Source organism: Triplophysa rosa, linkage group LG22, assembly GCF_024868665.1.
Source record: "Triplophysa rosa linkage group LG22, Trosa_1v2, whole genome shotgun sequence".
NCBI classification, from domain to species: domain Eukaryota; kingdom Metazoa; phylum Chordata; class Actinopteri; order Cypriniformes; family Nemacheilidae; genus Triplophysa; species Triplophysa rosa.
The window spans coordinates 13,869,291-13,887,366 of NC_079911.1; the positions used below are offsets into that span (position 1 = coordinate 13,869,291).

General features: G+C 37.7%; 1 protein-coding gene across 4 annotated transcripts in view; it reads left to right on the forward strand.

Annotated features, from left to right (window-relative positions):
* Positions 1 to 18,076, forward strand: part of ntm (neurotrimin) — a 243,128-nt gene that overhangs the window by 161,417 nt on the left and 63,635 nt on the right. For 2 of the 4 annotated variants that reach the window (XM_057321257.1, XM_057321259.1), the window contains exon 1: positions 10,523 to 11,110. In XM_057321257.1, coding sequence (XP_057177240.1) covers positions 10,944 to 11,110 — 167 coding nt within the window. In that variant the 5' untranslated portion in view covers positions 10,523 to 10,943. Of the gene's footprint in view, positions 1 to 10,522; positions 11,111 to 18,076 lie in introns of those variants that run through there. The other 2 variants (XM_057321258.1, XM_057321256.1) reach the window with 2 other exon arrangements.

Sequence of the window (18,076 nt, forward strand, 5' to 3'; positions counted from 1 at the left end):
CAATCACATTTACACACTGCCTCCGATATTATCGTCCGTCATAAAAAAATTAGGACCGGGTTCGATTTTCTGCGTTTTCGCATCCGTAGCAAGCATTTTGAGAGGCGTTTTATAACAATTCAGAGACACCGTACAAACAAGAGGCAAATACGAAAAAACGCATACGAAAATTTAGGACTGTATGTGCAAAGACCTTAAGAGTTCCACAAATCAACCAACTAACATGTTATGACTTTTAATAGAAAAGGCTAGAATGTCTAAACAATGAAACATGATTTTCAGGGAGATTGGAGAGGATGGGATCGGAATTGCTGTCCAGAAAGATCAATTACGCTTTTGTGATCATATTTTAGTGTGTATACACTCAGCATTATGCTTTTGCTAGTTGACACCCACAAAATGCAATTTACATTATTCTAACTAAACCAAAATTAGTTCAAGTTACAAAACTGCACTTTTAACCACCGATCAACATAGCAGGAAACTAGAGAAGCAGTTAATGAAGCTCTCAGTCATCATACAGTATATAAAAGCATGGCAAGATGTCATGTTGTTCAAGAAGTAAGCAACATTTTAAAGAATAACAAAACATTTGATGATTTGTATTGCACTAATTGGACAAAGCAAGGGAATGTGCCATTATGTTGCAGATAGAAAACTGCTCTGGGGTTGCATTTACAAACGCATTGAATTATAAATTGATTGCACCACAAGGGGGCTTCAGAAAGATATTCAGAATACAGACTTTGTAATGCTTTTGTTAATCATGCAGTACAATACATTGCATAGGCCAGTGGTTCTCAACAAGGGGACAGCAGCTGACTTCCAAGGGGGCCTCAAGATGACCAATATATTAGATAAAAAAACAAGATATTTCTTATTATTTGGCCATTTTATAGCTAGTACATGTTTTCCCAGTTAATATTAAGCTCTGAAATATTTTAAAGGTTTGAAATTTTGAGGTTTTGTGAGTGAGAGGGTTGCCTTTGAGTATTGTTGAATACAATGGCGGGCCTTGGAGTGAAAAAATGTTGAGAACCCCTGGTATAGGCCTTTTCAACTACTTAATTCCGTGTCCTCATTATAGTTTTTTTTTTAAGAATTAATACTCCAAAAGTGGTATTTTGCATAAGGTGTATTAGTTGATTGTGTTGAAAGCTCCACAGCTTGTCATGGTAAGAGAGTGGCATTCTGTTAAACAAAAATATTACAGTGCTTAACACATTTATTGGACCACCACCCAGTGTAGGGTTTGTGCTACAGCTGTCATAAACTTCATTTTTATGTTTATGCAATGGTTAATCCACCAGTATTTGTGAGCTCTTTAGTCACAGTAGTATTTCTAATGCTAAAATATAATTATTATTGTTATCCGTGGACTTTCGAATTTACTGTTTTACAAGAATGACAGAAAAATAGTAAAGCATGCCCAATTACAGTTAATTACTTGCAGTTTTAACAGAAAATACTTTTTAATGCTTGTTGTCTGATAGAAGCTCAAATTTGAATATAAAACCACGAATAAAGACTATTTAGTTGTTTTAGTTTGTTATTTGCCGAAATATTTTCTCTGTGACCAGTGGTGTAATAAATGTTAATCACTGGTTATGCAAATGCAAGGGAGTACTGCATCTCAAACAATGGACATTTATAATTGTGTAGACTTTTTTTTTTAACGGAAACATATGTTTGCAGCATGTAGTTTGGTAGTGTGCTCTACAAGGGTATGCACTGCGAAACATACTGTAGAATGCATTTGGTAAAGTGCACACTACAAACACTAGTTTGCAGCAGATGGAACTTGGTAGTTTGTACTTACTGGAAATAAAAAAAAAATGATAATGATTAGCAGTTGAATTCATTCAGTCTTATTTCTCACTTTTTGAAGATGTTCTTTTACTCATTAAAGTAGCTCCTTGAGATGTTTCGGTGATTCGTGTTCTTAGATAAGTGGCAAAACATCATCACACGAACAGGTTATAGCAACAACGAATAAGTCCACTGGCCTTCAGTCATCTAATAAAGTTGATTCTCTGTTGTCATTATTGAACTAATTTTGCCTTCATTTGCATCTCTGCTAAATTGTTAGACTAGATTAAAATTGAATCACTGTTGATTCTTTTTTATTTTTCCTTTCCATTGGATGAAATAAACAAGGATATAGGCTTCTAAGCCACCGCAAAAAAAAAAAACAGCCAGGAGGGGCTTCATTATCTAGAAAGCAGCAATCCGGTTATGGAAATAGAAACCTTTACTACAGATAAGAGATGGGAACATTTGAAATTAGCTGCTTATTATGTGCAAAATTATAATAAGAAAGGTCATTTAATTTTGATAGTGTGGTGGCAATCAGAAACGTCCTCATAGGGGACGAGCGGAGGCCGAGGGGGCACGGTATGCAATATATCTAAATGAATGATGCCGTGTTTGATCCGAGGCTGATATTAGATTTTCTCTCGCTTTTATTATTGGTCCTGCCCGGATTGGCCAAGTGATATAAACACAGATGACAGCTTTAGTACTGTAGACTCTGTGCGTTTATGCCTGACCTCGATGTGCCGGTGCTCGGGGAAGCGGTCTCTGTGATAAGCCACCTGCAATATTTAGATTTTTCACAATGTAATGTACTTTCTGGGCCATGTCTTGGGAGAGTGTCAGTGGTAGTCTGCCTAACAGACAGCTACACAGGCAAAAAAATAAACCGATGATGAAAGAGAACCTGGTGGCTTCTGTGACAGATGCATCCATTTTTCATGCGGGGACAGGGGTAGAAAGCGACCGCGGAAGCGCAGGAGAAACTGAGGTTGTAAGCAGCTAAATCAAAGCGAGTGAGGGGAATTGTGGGTATAGAAACAAGTAGTTCCCAGTCACGAGCAATTCACACCGCAGATGATGGCTTTCATAGCCCTGGACTTGTATTCAACCCTGTTGGGATCTGTAAATCTGTCAGAGAGAGAGAGAGAGAGAGAGAGAGAGAGAGAGAGAGAGAGAGAGTAAACTCCATTCGGCTTCGTAATCTCATTTGCCTTTAATGACAGTGCATCATGTGATGCCAGCGGTTGGCACTGGCATAGCTGTTCCTGGCAGACAAACCCACCTACCACATGTAAGATACTGCAGAAGCCACAAAAAATCCCATTATGCAATCCGGAAATCCGTTATCTGCTAATGTTTTTGCATTTATCTCAAAGTGTGTTTTAAAAGGCCTAATGGAGTCCTTATCTTTATTTTGCTCCTGATTTTTTTCTTTTTAAATTGGTTCGTAATGAAATGGTGCACTGGCGGTTTGTTGACAAATCGTGCTGTATATTTACTTTTCCACGGGTCTTACGAATAAGAGGATGTGAGTTTTTAGTCGAGCGTCCGCCTACAGAAATGCCAACCTTGCTTTAATGGCTTTGCAGAAATCTTTGCCTCCCATTGCTTGTACTACAACCACCACATAAAGAGTTTAAATATTCACCCTCATCTTGTTTTTAACACATCTATTTAGTTTATTTCCTCTAAGACATAATTGACATTTGAAGCCAATCAGGGGTCGGTTAGAAAAGCCATAATTGGATCCTACGGCTTCAATTTATAGCCCTGCATCCAATGTGGCTTTAGGAACAAGTTGAGCTTCTCTCCGGGCGATGCCGCGAAATATATTAGCGAGTGTACTGCAATCACTTTGTTTCATTTCCTTCGCACAACAAAAGCATTCTTGTTAATTTCGAAGACTCTGAACGTCCCACGCCTAAACAAATGCATATCGAAGTGAAGAGGCATAATTATGGTTTGGTATTTGTGAAGAAAGCAAAAAATGTGTCGGGGTTGTTAATTTGTCTGGAGGCATATCTAATATGACAAGTCTATTTAAGTAGCTGCTGTGAATTCAATAGGAACATCTCATTACAGTCCTACCATGTTCTTCTCCACCGAAGAGAATCACCATGGCGATTACAGAGAGAGAGAGAGAGAGAGAGACGTTGAGACAGAGCAAGCGCTTTTGCAGTGATGTTTTGCATTAGTGAGAAACATTGTCGACACAGTTATTTAATCTACTTGAGATCATCTTTAAGTCTTTGTTATATATTTTAGGGAAGCAATGAATATTACGTATATGATAAAACCATGAATCATCGTACTGCCAAATGTTTAAGCTTTTTGATCATTTGCTATTTTTCGTACATGTCTGATATTCTGAATGATAATATTTTTGTCAACGAGACGGGCGAATTAGAGAGCCCTCAAAATGCTTTCACCTCCGCGGACTTTAAATGACAAGACTCCACAGCGAGTCAGGGCGACCAATTTTAACCTGTCATTTAAACACCTATGAAGAGCGATTGACTAATGTGCGGTTGTAAATTAAATATGGCTGCGTGAGAAGCCAGATGGCTCCGTGGTGTAGAGGTATTTTCACGGTGGTAATTTAGTCTGAATTTAAACCAGCCAATGGAAAGCCAGAGTTGTCTTAATTTGAAGAATCCTTCAAAGAGCTCCTGTTTGTGAGAGGTGTTGACACAAGATAAGAATAATTGTAGGAAAACGGCTGTGCCGTGTGTAATGAACAATATCTCTTTTTGAACGTCAATGCTTGAGAGACGACTTTCAAGAACAAATGCTCTTTTGCAGTCTCCGTTTCAAGCAGCAACGCCCGCTTTGTGGCCGCTTTGGAAGCCTTCCCCACGAACAGGTTTGCGGTACACCTTTTGGAATGTTATGCAAATTGAACGCTGTGTTTCATAAGACCACCGCATGATGAAAGTGGCCAGAAGCTGGTTTGATGTATAAAACATGAATTATGTTTGAAGTTTTCACAATAGCAACACATCTTCCATCATTGAGCAAGACAATCCATTTGTGCTTTGGTTGCAGACCACATCTGATATTAAATTCATGACTACACTGTTTTCTATCTGTCATTGGGTTTTCTACAATTCCTCAAAGCTGAGTTTTTCTTCAGCATTGTATGTAGTGTTATATGCAGAATAGAGATTTTTTATGTTTGTTTTGAAGGTAAATTATCATATAACTCTTTTGCATTTACTAATGTCACCATGAAATCATGAACACTAAAAAAATTGATGTAATATTGCAGTTTATTGTGTGGGTGATTTTTTTGTGTGAGTTATAATTGTTTTTTTACATTCTTGTGCCGTTATAATCTTTCAGTCAGGAACTTTTTAAACAACATTTCCTCTCTGCATGACATATATTTCAGCATGAGGGTGGGACTATACTGACTGTCCAATCCCAAAGGCCCCACCCTACATTATTTCTCATTTAAGAAGATGTTATACATTATGATTCGGAAGAAACACTATTACAACTGTCATGATGACTTAAAACTGTCACAATAGCTGCTAATAAACATCCCCTGCCCCATTTTACCTATTGAAGATAAAGACGATTCCCTTATTTCTGTTTTACAACACAATTTGACTAGTGCATGACTTAGTTTAAAACATTTCAGTGGTTTTGGTTCAATAAACAACACTTCAGATCCAGTGTTCCTAAACAAGAGATCAGGGTTGTAAGTGAGTGGTGTCCTCCAATTTTCCAATTTTCTTTTCAAAACAACAATAATCACTGTCATTGCTTTCTATGCACTCTACTTTGTTTGTAAAAAAAAATGTTGGCCGTTTTGGGGGTGTAATCTCCAAACAATTTTGCCACTTTTGCACACAGAATTTCGCACACAACCAACTTACAAGAAGATCTTTTGGGTGTTTATTTGCAGAAATCGCAGTGAATCGGATGCTAAGTGTATGACAATAAATGCCACTATCAGGTAGTCCTGTTCATTTTGTACTGGTTTCCGTCTCTGTCGGTTAAATGTTTTTCATATTTAAGTTCATAAAATAACTATACTTGTTCTTTGAATATTGATTTAATGGCTGTTGTTATGGTAGCACCAATATAAAATATTACTGTGAATATTGCACTGATGCAGTTTAATTCTACAAAAGTGTATTTCTCCAAATGCTACGAAATAAAGGCCTGAAGCGGCGTGACAGTCAGAGAATTGGAGTTTTTCTTGACATATTCTTTTGCCCAGAGCATTAAACACAGTACAGTATATTTATTTTTATAATTACTATAAAAAAATACTTTGTCAGGCAAAGTGCATCCAAGGTACCTCTGATTCCTCTGGTAACAAATGCTGGAATGTATGTCTCTCTGCACCACATGTGCAAAGTTGTCTGTTCACGTGGAGTAAAAACAGACACAGTTTAGTTATAACAACCTGATTTCACAAAACCTAGTTTTTTAGCTGCCTGATTGAGCCACGGTTACATACACAAAAACGTATTTTTAATCAGATATCAACATATATTAATCAGTTTAATATTTTATCTTCATCTCAGTCTGGTTTTCGTCTCAACTTTTCTACTAATACGGCTCTAATGAAATTTACTAATGATTTATTTACTTCCTTTGATAAACGCCAATGTACTGGTGCAATCTTCATTGATCTCTCTAAAGCATTTGATATGGTCGTACTTTCTGCTTGATAAATTACATTCTATAGGTTTTAATAGAAACTCTCTTCTTTGGTTTAATTCTTATCTTCATAATAGGCATCAATATGTCTCCTTTCAGGGCTCAAGTTCTGATTTTCTGGTTGTGGATAAAGGTGTTCCTCAAGGATCTACTCTTGGTCCTCTGCTTTTTTGTGTTTTTATTAATGACCTTCCTAAAACTTGCTTATATTATTCTATTCAGCTTTATGCCGACGATACTGTTATTTACTTTTCGCATCCTGATATGTAATATATTCAGTCTACTCTACAGTCAGATTTTAATTCATTACAGGAGTGGTTTCATAAAAATAAACTTGTCCTTAATGAAAAGAAATCTTGCAGTATGTTATTTTCTAATAGATGTTACCATTTACATTCTTCTGATTTTGACATTCGTTTAATTGATGGGTCACATTTGAAAAAAGTAAATATATTTAAATACCTTGGCCTCTGGCTTGACCCTGAATTGTCCTTTAAGTCTCATATTGATATTTAGACTGCTCCGGGGGTACGTGTGTTCACTACTCTCTGGATGGGTTAAATGCAGAGGTCACATTTCGTTGCCTTGTACATGTGCAATGACAATAAATTGAATCTAAATCTAAATCTAAAAAAATCTAAAATATTGATATTTATTGTTCAAAAATCATATGCTTGTCTAAGTTATCTTTATCGTTCAATCAACTGCTTTTCATTTCAAGTCAGAAAAAAATTAATTTCTCAATTAATTCTGCCTATTATTGATTATGCAGACATTATATACCAAAACACTTCAATTCAAAATTTAAAATCCTTGAATACTGTTCACAACTCCTATGTAGGTTTGTTTTGAGATGCCCATACAGAACTCATCATTGTGCTCTGTATGAAACTCTTGGCAACCAAAATCCTGAAGGCAATATCATTGGCTTCAGTTTCTTTTTAAATGCGTTTATTTTAATTATCCTTCTTATTTAAAACAGTTTTTGGTCTTAATTATACCCTAGTATCCATTTTTTCTGGTTCCGAGAATTTGCACAGAAGTGGGTCGCAGGTCATTCCAATTTGGCTCCATTCGATTGGAACAATCTCCCCTCTTCTCTTAAATCATTTACTTCTTTTGGTTCTTTTAAATCCAACTTATTTTCTCATTTGAAAACAGCGTGTGTGTGTTTTTTTAATTAATGTCTCTGTATTTTTCCTTTTTTATAGTTGCGCTTGTATGTTACTGTGGTGACTCTATGGGTATGGTGTGGTGAGTGAGCTGGCTTTTTGTTTTGTTTTGTTTTTTATGTTTTGTTTTTGTGTGTTTTCTTTTTTTGTGTGTATTTGTTGTATTCTGTATGTGCCATTGGGACCCCCTTGAAAATGAGATGTTACATCTCAAGGGGCTACCCTTTCAATAAATTTCAATGCTGAGGATGTTTTATCATGGGACCTGATCTTAATGAATGGTTGCAAAAATCAATCCAGCACACATTATGAAATTATGTCTGGAGAAATTAAATTATAGCGGCATACCTTAATTTTATTTCATAAAGTACTGAATTAAATGTTATTTCATAAGACTAGTATTACAAACCTAATTTAAAACAAAGTTACATTTCTGGAAGCGAATACAGTGCTTTGCACAATACAGCAACGGAAGAATTTGAAATATTTATTAAATAACATTTAGGTTTTGATTCTTGACACGCAAGGCTCTTTGAAAGCAAAGGTGTTCCAGTTACACAACAACAAGTTTGAAGAAAACACGGTTAACCATCAAAGCATTGCTAGAGTAAAATAAAGGAGAAGTTCAAGCTATATCAATCTCTGTATTCAAAAATAATGCAGTCACCACCCCTCCAAAGAGTCGAATTGCTCCTGGCCACCATCTTTTCTTCACGCTGCTCCGTTTTTTGTTTCCGGCGGATAGAGATCTGCACGATCACTCATCCATCATGTGTTCAGATGAAGAGAGAGAGTAATTTGGTGCATTCGAGTTTGTGTTTTTGCACACACACACACACGCACGCACGCACGCACGCACGCACGCACGCACGCACACACACACACACACACTCACGCACACACACATACACACACATACACACGTGTGCAGCGGCATACCATTACACCCCAGTCACAAGCCACTTGGAGTTCCCACTTAAGCCCTAAACACTGTTTTCACAGATATGTGAGGACACACATTATCTCTCTCAGAGCAGCTTCTCAACTTGATTATTGTTTTCCAGCAGAACTCCTAACCCAGGCAATCACAGGTCTTTTGAATGTTGAAGTGTGTTACATTTAGTGGCTAAAACACAACACTGCAAACCACAAAGGCCCTCTATGATATATAACTCGGCTTTTATAGTGACACGATATCGCATTGCCGGCAGCGTTGCACCAAATCATGCGGGAGTTCGCAAACTGGGAATCGAGCTGCCGTCCCACAAATGTTATTGAAGTGCTCTGCCGATGCACTAAAGTCAACACTGCCAGCAGGGCAGAGTTTAGAAGAGCTTATGATGTCTTAGTGAGTGAGGTTTCACAGCTTCAGTTTATTCAGACGTCTTAACTTATCGTGGCAAATTTTCCCTGTTGAGAAACCTTAAGGCGTTGATTCTTTTGCTGGGTGTTTTGTCTCCTCAGAGGCTGGAGGAACAGTTCGAAAACAAGTAATAGAAAATTGAAAATGTGTGATGTTCTTGTTAATGTCTCGATTGTTTCTCTGAGATAAGAATTGAATTAAACGAACGAGTTTAAATGCAAAACAAATTGAAACTTTTGGCTGCATCTCATGTTTAAAAAAGAACTCGGCGTCTCAATCTGTGCTCAGACCTCCAAAGATACAAAAGGGTGAGGTCAAGTCAGAGATATCAGAAATGTTACGATGTAATTGAAACGTGTATTTCAGATTTTTCAGTGCTTCAAGGTACTTTCTGGATCTAATCAAATTAATAAAAATATGTATTATTATTATTGCTGTTGTTGTTGTTGTTGTTATTTGTTTTGTTTGTGTAGCTATTGTTTATAATTGATGGTTTACTTGTTTATTAGTATAATTATAATTTTTATGATCTTATTAGTATTTTGTTATTTTTAAGGTAGTATTTGAGAATAAAATTCCTTCAAAAAGCCTTCAGCTTCATCAATAAATCAGCCCATCCTGTAAAACTGCAGAAAAATGAGTCATCCTTGAATGCCCGCATGCATGTGTGCTTCCTTACTTCGCCCGTTGTCGTGTCTCAAAGTCGCTTTGAGCTTATAAAAAGAGTGAGTTTTTTGTATGTCTGTCCTTACAAATGTGATAACAACCCCACAACCAAGGTCCCACTCTGCATGTGTCTGTCGTCAGGCCAGCATCACTTGTTGACTTTGGCTCTCTAGAGTATGAGGGCTAGGACGATTTTCAGAGTGATTCTGTCTATCTGTGAGAGGTAAAGGCCTGTTGTTTTACAAATTGTTCCACTCATAAATGCTCTGGGCATTCTTGTCCTGTCAAAGGAGGTGAAGCTTGTTATCAAGTAAATGCTTGTTGTTTGTGTGAATTGATTACTAGTTTTTTCAAGGCTGAACCTGGCATGTGGCAGCAGGTGGTGTATGTAGTCTGCTTTGCTTCTTTATGAAATACTGGATGTTTAATTTTGTGCCTCAATTTTCTTTTCATGCTTTCCGTCTATAAATCCTTCACTTCAATTGTCAGAACATGTTTTTCATGATTTGTGCACAAAGCTCAATTTTCTCCTGAATGGAAACCTCCTTGAGAGCTCCTCAAACAATGGCAGGGGCTGCTAGCACGATGCAATCAATGAATGTCGCCCATTGCATTACTGCAGACAATATACCCTCTGATTTGCGCGCTCTCGTTATTACTGTACCCCACTGCCCTAAGAGACTAAGCACGCGCTGCCATGACAACAGCGCACCTTCTCCAACTTTTGCGCAGTGGACTGAAAAAAAAGTAATGCGTGATTTCTACCTCTATTCACAATAATCTCTTGGCAGACTCTGAAAGAAACCAAGTCTCCTTCTTTCTTTTTGAAAGAGGGGAGTGTATGCTCGGGCTCATACTGTAAATGCATTGAGGAGCCACTGACACGCTCCATATCTGTTTACGCGCAGCCGGAGTGACATTTGGCACGTTGATTCGCAGCTTTCACTCCTTAAAGTTTGACACCGCGGTGTCAGTCTGGAAAAATTGATTTTTAATGCGAATATTAAATGCAATCGGATCTGGCAAACCAGAACGACCGAGGACGCAACGAAAGTGCACATTTTCCTTCATGCATTTTTATTTTATTTTAGTTCCGGTGCGCTGCACAGTCACAGATAAGCGCTCTGTACTTTACGTACGCGGGAGGATTTTGTTTTCTACTTGGGGACAAAAGCTGGATTAACAGATGAACTGCAATGGCTAACTAACGTGGGACTGCTGCGTAGTGTCGGGTCCGTCGGAAAACTCTTGAGATGAAGATGCTGCTGTGCGGATGCTGGAGGAGATGTGTTGCCATGAGTTTCAGACTGCTCTTCCTTCTTCCCGCAGGTCTTCCCGTCCGCAGTCAAGGAGAATCCCAGTCCGATAACAAACAGATGGACAATATCACCGTCAGACAAGGGGAGACGGTCTTCCTCAGGTAGACGCTTTAATGGTTTTGCATTTATCACGCTGTCACGGTGTTGCATCCCGTGTGAAAAGAGCATCGGCGCTGTCAAGTTTTGAGATCAGTGACAGCGTGTGATGTGCGTCACCTGCTTTTTATGTATTTATAGAAATTGGATGTAACAGGACAACAGTTGGAAGCCACCGCTTTAAGTATTATGAGTGTTGACAAAATGAACTATTAAAATGGCTTCTTTAGCGAAAGTGAAACTTATTGATAAAAGTTTTAGTTTATAAAATATGCTTTTACAAAAACTTGTTAAGTGGGTTAGCATTTATTAGTTTACATAATATGCATGCTGCTTTATTAAAAACCACGCAGAAGAAATGATATTCATTATTTTAGGCAGGAATAGCCTAAACATTTGTAAACTTTTCTGTGAACTGTCTGTTCGTGTAAGTTTATTGTGTGCGTGCGTGCGTGCGTGTGTGTCTGTGTGCGTGCAGGTTTGGCTCTTTAAAAAAGTTGTTGACAACATTGTTACGACATTTTAGGTTGTTCTTACGAAATTAATGCTTTATTAAATGCTGTACTAAATGCTTTACATCTATTTATGTCCACACATTTGTGTGAATGTTAGGAAATACAAAATCTGATTAGCCTGGTATTGCAACAATTGAAATGTGTAAGTTGTCTTTATTAGTATTTGTGTGTGTTTTAGGGATGTCACATCAAATAATTGGACTAATCTGTAACAAAAAAAAAGTGTGTGTGTGTGTGTGTCCTGTATTGATAGGTATATATAAATGCACAAACATTTATATATAGCAAATAGTTAAATACATTTATATTTAAAAATAATTTATATGATGTAATAATATATGACACAATACTTAAACATGTTTGTGTATATATATATGCATGTACACACATACAGTATATTCTATAAATTCAAATATTTATTTTGGAATCAGTTAACCATGGTTAATCGATTTGACAGCCCTCAGTTTGTGAGTTTGTTCAGAATCAGAATCAGAAAGAGCTTTATTGCCAAGTATGTTTGCACATACAAGGAATTTGTTTTGGTGACAGGAGCATCCAGAACACAGAAACAGCAACAACAGTACACAGAGACCATAACACAATAGAATACAGTACACAATGATTTAAATAAGGGCCTATGGGTATAAAAAATTAAGAAATACAATACAATAAACATAAGATAAAGATATAGAGAGTAAAGCTATGTATGTAAATATGTACAAGTACAAGTAAAAAATAAGAATAGACTATTGTAGTACAAGGTATGTGCATATACAGCAGAATGAATGAAATATAATTTACAGAAAAAGTTGTATAAAAAATAGATAGTGTATTATCTGGAGGATATAATTAATATTGCACTTAATTATTATTGCACAGAGTTATTAATTGCACGGTGTGTAAAAACATTTAACTGTTCAAGAGGTAGATGGCCTGAGGGAAGAAGCTGTTTTTGTGTCTGGTTGTTTTGATGCTCAGTGCTCTGTAGCGCCGACCGGACGGCAGCATTGTGAAGAGCTGATGGCTTGGATGTGAGAGGTCCAGGGTGATTTTCTGAGCCCTTTTCCTCACTCTGGATGTATACAGTTCTTGGAGGGTGGGCAGGGGAGCACCAATGATCTTCTCAGCAGTCCGAACCGTCCTCTGTAGTCTTCTGATGTCTGACTTTGTGGCTGAGCCAAACCAGACAGTGATGGATGTGCAGAGGACAGACTCTATGACAGCTGAGTAAAACTGCGATTCATGCGATAAAGTTACAAAAGTACAAGGCTACATTTTTATTAGCTAATGTTTGGGGTCTTTGTATGAACGGGCATGAGCTACTGAAATAAACAATATTATTGTGGACCATACAGTGGGATTAAACCCACCCTAATACAGTTTAAAGTGCGGAGATAGAAAAACATCCCAGTGGAGGAGGTCACCGATTGATGGCTTATTTAATGTGTAGGGTGTTTCATAAACAATAAAATACAGCATCATATACTGTAATGCAGCTGGTTAACTATTTTTTTTAGAGGTCAACTGTTCAATTAGGTCTACGTTTTATATAATCAAGCCTGTCAGTCTTATTCTAAACATTTCAAACTGTTTTAAGTTGAAGCAAATGCACTGAATTCCTGGTTGTTCAAAGTAATATTTGATATAATAGCATACAGCCTGTATTTCAGTGTTCAAAGCCATCTGCTTAGTTGTAACTTTTGTCACATTTTTAAACCCCCAGTGTGGTTGATGATGCATTGCAAGCCTTTATGACTGCCACACAGTTTACTGTTATCATGCCTGCAGACCAAGGTGATGTTTTCAGGTGAACATTAGCAGTAAACTAGCTCCGGCAGTTCCAATTACTCTTGAGCCATAACATCACAAGGCTATTACATAAAAAATAAGATTCATTCCCTAAGTCATATAAGGTGTGGGCTAATTTAATGCCGTCTTACTGAATTCTATGACAAAGATTGAGCGAGTTTAAAGGCAGGGAGTGGGTGTTGAAGTGCTGTGCTGGAGAGGATTATGGGATATGGCTGCTGATTGGTTGAAAGTTGGAAGAGGAGCATGGTGCTTTAAATGCTGAGATTGATTAGCGAATAAAGATGCACAAGATGCACAAGTACATTTAGAATGAGCATCCAAACATATAAGTGAGAAAGAAATCACAGCAACATATAAGCAAACTGCAGTAACTGTGGAGTTTAGGACAGAACGAGTTGAAGCAATAAAAATGCCAATTAATGAATAATACAACCGAAAGAGCCACTGAGTTCAATTGGGTGTTACAACTCATACATGCCTGCTGTCCCCTGAGCTTTGTACATGCCACGTTTGAAATTCTTTTAGGAAGGAGACCAAAAAAGTGATCACTTTTCTGACAAAATGCCTGTATTATTTGTTTCAGAAATAAATCAACTGTATCGTATGGTAAAAATACCTAGGGTATACTGTGTCAGTGGAAACAATCAATTGAAACGCTGTACGTGCACAAACTGTCAAGCTTAATGAATTTTCGCCTCCTGCGTTCTAGTGAATTGCAGCTTTTTCCCTCACATTGTTATTTTAAAGGTATTTTTAAATGCATAACTCCAGTCAACTTCAAGAAACCTCTTTACTGAGTTTTATACTATTAAAGAGATTAGAGAGTTCATCTAAAAATGAAAGTTCTGTCATTATTACTCACCCTCTTGTTATTTCAAACCTGTATGACTTTATTTCTTCTGTAGAACACAAAAGAAGATGTTTGGAAGAATGTTGGTAACCGAACAGCGACAGTACGCGTTCACTTCTATTGTATGGACACAATGGGTACCGCTGTTGTTCGGTTACCAACATTCTTCAAAATATTTTCTCTTGTGTTCTGCGCAGAAGAAAGAAAGTCATACAGGTTTGAAATGACAAGAGGGTGAGTAATAATGACAGAACTTTTATTTTCAAAAGTTTAGCTTATGTTTGGGGTCTTTGTATGAACGGGCATGAGCTTTGTATGAACGGACAAGAGGGTGAGTAATAATGACAGAACTTTTATTTTCAGATGAACTATCTCTTTAATAATGCAAAACCAGTAAAGAGGTTTCTTGAGTTTCTTGAAATGTTCCCCCCCTTGACTACCATAGTAGGAAAAATTCAATGGTAGTCAACAGAACAAAAAAAAGTATTTTTTCTACTATGGGAGTCAAACAGCAAGATCTGTTTGGTTATAAGTATTCTTCCAAATATCTTTCTCTGTGTTCATCAGACCCATTTTCATTTTGGGGTGAACTATCCTTTTAATAGATTGTGTTTGAATGTATTCATGTGGATTTTATTTTGTAAACTGCAATTTTGTGTGTGTATTGATGGTGGTGATACTCACTTGATCATAAATTGTGGTGGTTGAACATTCTGTGATTCATTGGCGTGCTGGTCGAATAGCTTGTTAATACCACCAAGGGGCCTGACACTGCTTGTGCTCCTTGTTAAGGCCCAGAGCAACCAATTTTCTTCCTGTGTTTTGACTCTAAGCATTACAGGAGACGTCTGCCAGATGTGCCTCTGTATCGGTTTAAATGGCAAGAAAACAATCATGCCACCATTGTAGTTCCCTGAGAATTCAGCTGTTGTGTTTGTAGGAAAAGTGGTCTTAACTGACTCTTCCAGGATAAAGTCTCCCAGCCACTTGACTGTCTGACTTTGACATCTGATATACAGTATCTGCTGTTGTTATCACGGGCTCGAAAATGCTAGTGAGGAGAAGCAAATCCCTGCAATTTCCTATAAGCTCACAAGGTTTAACCTGCATAACAATCCAATATTCTCTCACTGTGTGTATGCGTGTGTAAATTTGAATGCTTAGCTCATTATTGTAGCTTATTAAGGCCTTCGTTCAAATTTGGGGTTATGATTTTTAAAACTCTTTGAATCGAATTATTAAGGGGATAATTACACCAAAAATAAAAATTCTGTCATTTATTTACTTTCATGTCGCTCAAAAACTCTTTCTTCTCTTGAACACAAAAGAAAATATTTTCAGAAATGTCTCAGTGCTTGTATCCATATAATGGAAATTGATGTCCAATGTTTCGATCTTCAAAATGTCTTCTTTTGTGTTCTGCTTAGAACGCTTAAATACAGTATACATAAAAATAAAAAAATCCAGTTTATATTCTTAAATTGAATTTTTTGTTTAATTTGATTTAAATGCAAGTAATTGATAAAATATAAGTAATGTTAGTAAATGTTAAAGGGGTCAAATGACACGGCTAAAACGAATACCATTGTTGTGTATACACGATTTAAGGTTCAAAAACGCTGTTTTCCACATACCGTGCATGTTTGTATCTCTTTGCCCCGCCTCTCTGAAACATGCAGATGTTTTACAAAGCTCATCGCTCTGAAAAGCGAGGTGTGCTATGATTGGTCAGTTAACCAGTGCGTAGTGATTGCTCGAATACTGCAAGCGTGTGATGGAATGTAACGCCTCTTACCATATTTGGAACATCAGGTTCCAAAGCAATTGTACTGACAGGTACGCCCACCTTACTTGCGTATACATTTGGGAGGTCTTAGTCAACTCATACCACGAACTGAGGTAGATTTGTGGGGATGTGGTTACACGAGGCGTTTCAGGCAGGTCTGGGTGAGCATTCGCTTTTAGACAGAGTGCATCTTTTGTTCCCACACTTTCATTTGTGCAATTTTAAGTGTCTAATACATGCATGGGCAACTTATAACACACCAAAAACACAGAAAAATACATACTCGCGCCATATGACCCCTTTAAATGCACATTTTCAGCTCATAAAGTCTCTAACACACAGTTTTGTATCGATGGGGGGAGAGTATTATATTTATCTGTCCTTAAAAGGTCTCTTTGAACTTTGTTCATCCACTCATCATCTTTACTTTACTTTCTTTTACTCTTCCCACAATTCTCAGCAGATATCTGGTGACGATATCTCGATTCTCACAAAAGCTGAAAGTTCTCTCTCTGTATTAACAGAGCCCTATTGAATAATCTGATATTGAGAATATCTGCTGCAGGAGAGCGGAGCAGAATAACCGAGAGGTTTGAATAGACTGTTGCTCAGGAAAAAAAAGCTTTGTGCTGATAAGATTGAGAGGGTGCTAATTTGATTTCACAGCGAGCTGCTCAACATTATCTGTCTAATTCCACTTTACCTTACCTTACATCAACATTCCCTTGTCTCTCATTAAAGCCTAATCATTTGAGCCACCATCACAGAGCCAGGCGGGAGCATGGGGTGCTGTCAGAATGAATGACCATCCAGACAATTCAGAGACCCAGGATTAATCAGTGTTTTGATATTTCAGAATTAATTTGCATTGCTGGAATGGACGCGAGCTCCTTTCAGCCGAGAATAAATCAAACAAGAGCACCGGTCCACCCAGGTAAGGGGATGAAAGACCGGACGCGTCTGTTGGAGAGCGTATTAGTGGCAGATGTTTGTCAATTATTTCGGTTCGAGCTGCTGTCGTGCCGTAATGACATTGCGGCGGGTCTTTGGCCGGGCCACACACTAAATGGGCCAATAACTTGTCATCTCTTAGATCATTTCTCTAGACCAGACTCATTAACCCCAGAGGAGACAAAAAAGCCAGGGGGAGAGATACAAGTGACAAAAACAGATGACAAAATTGTGGTTATAATCACACATTTTACCTCATCTTTTTCTTGGAACATAAAATCACAAAGTGCCTCTCCTAGAACGTCTCTATCATATTTAGCTTTTTCAGTAAATGTGTCCCAGTGGGCACCGTTTAGTCATTTCCTGACTGCAGAAGTAGTATTGTTGTTTTAGAGAAATGCATGTTTTCAATATCCATTTGTCCCTTAGAGAACAGAGATGGACCGATTGTGCGGTCAAAATGTGCCAAATTGCACAAACACAAAATTACAAACTATGACAGCGAAATAAGACAGTTGGTGGTCAGAGCGTATGCTGTGTTTTACGCTTGGCCTACATTTTTGTGGAGCTTTTTGTTTGAGAAAATAATCTCTTGTCCATGGATGTTGACTGAAAAAAGCGAGTGGTTTTTACTGAATAGAAAACGTTTAAAAGCATGCATCAATTCTCAGTCCGGGAAAATTAGACGATGCTTCTGAACCGTAATTGTAGTTTGATTTTCACTTGTTTAGTGCTAGATATCTGTTTAAACGGCTCGGCATACTACATTCGAAATCGAAAAACGACCGTCTGTGACCTGATTTTGAACAAAATCTGGTCCAAACGACAATAAGTTTCATTAGTTCGCCGCAGCAAACCAAACAGAACTCTCCGGGAAAGTTGGTGTTGGCCGGTAAGCACCCTCGAGCCACCATTGGTCCATGGCCATTACGTAATAGGTGGGAGTGTTATGTAGCGCCGCCTGGTCTGTGGGAAATAACACGTCATTTTATTTGCATACGTCATGTAAACCCCGCCTCCAGAAACAAAGGGGTGTTGGATTGTTCGAAAACACTAT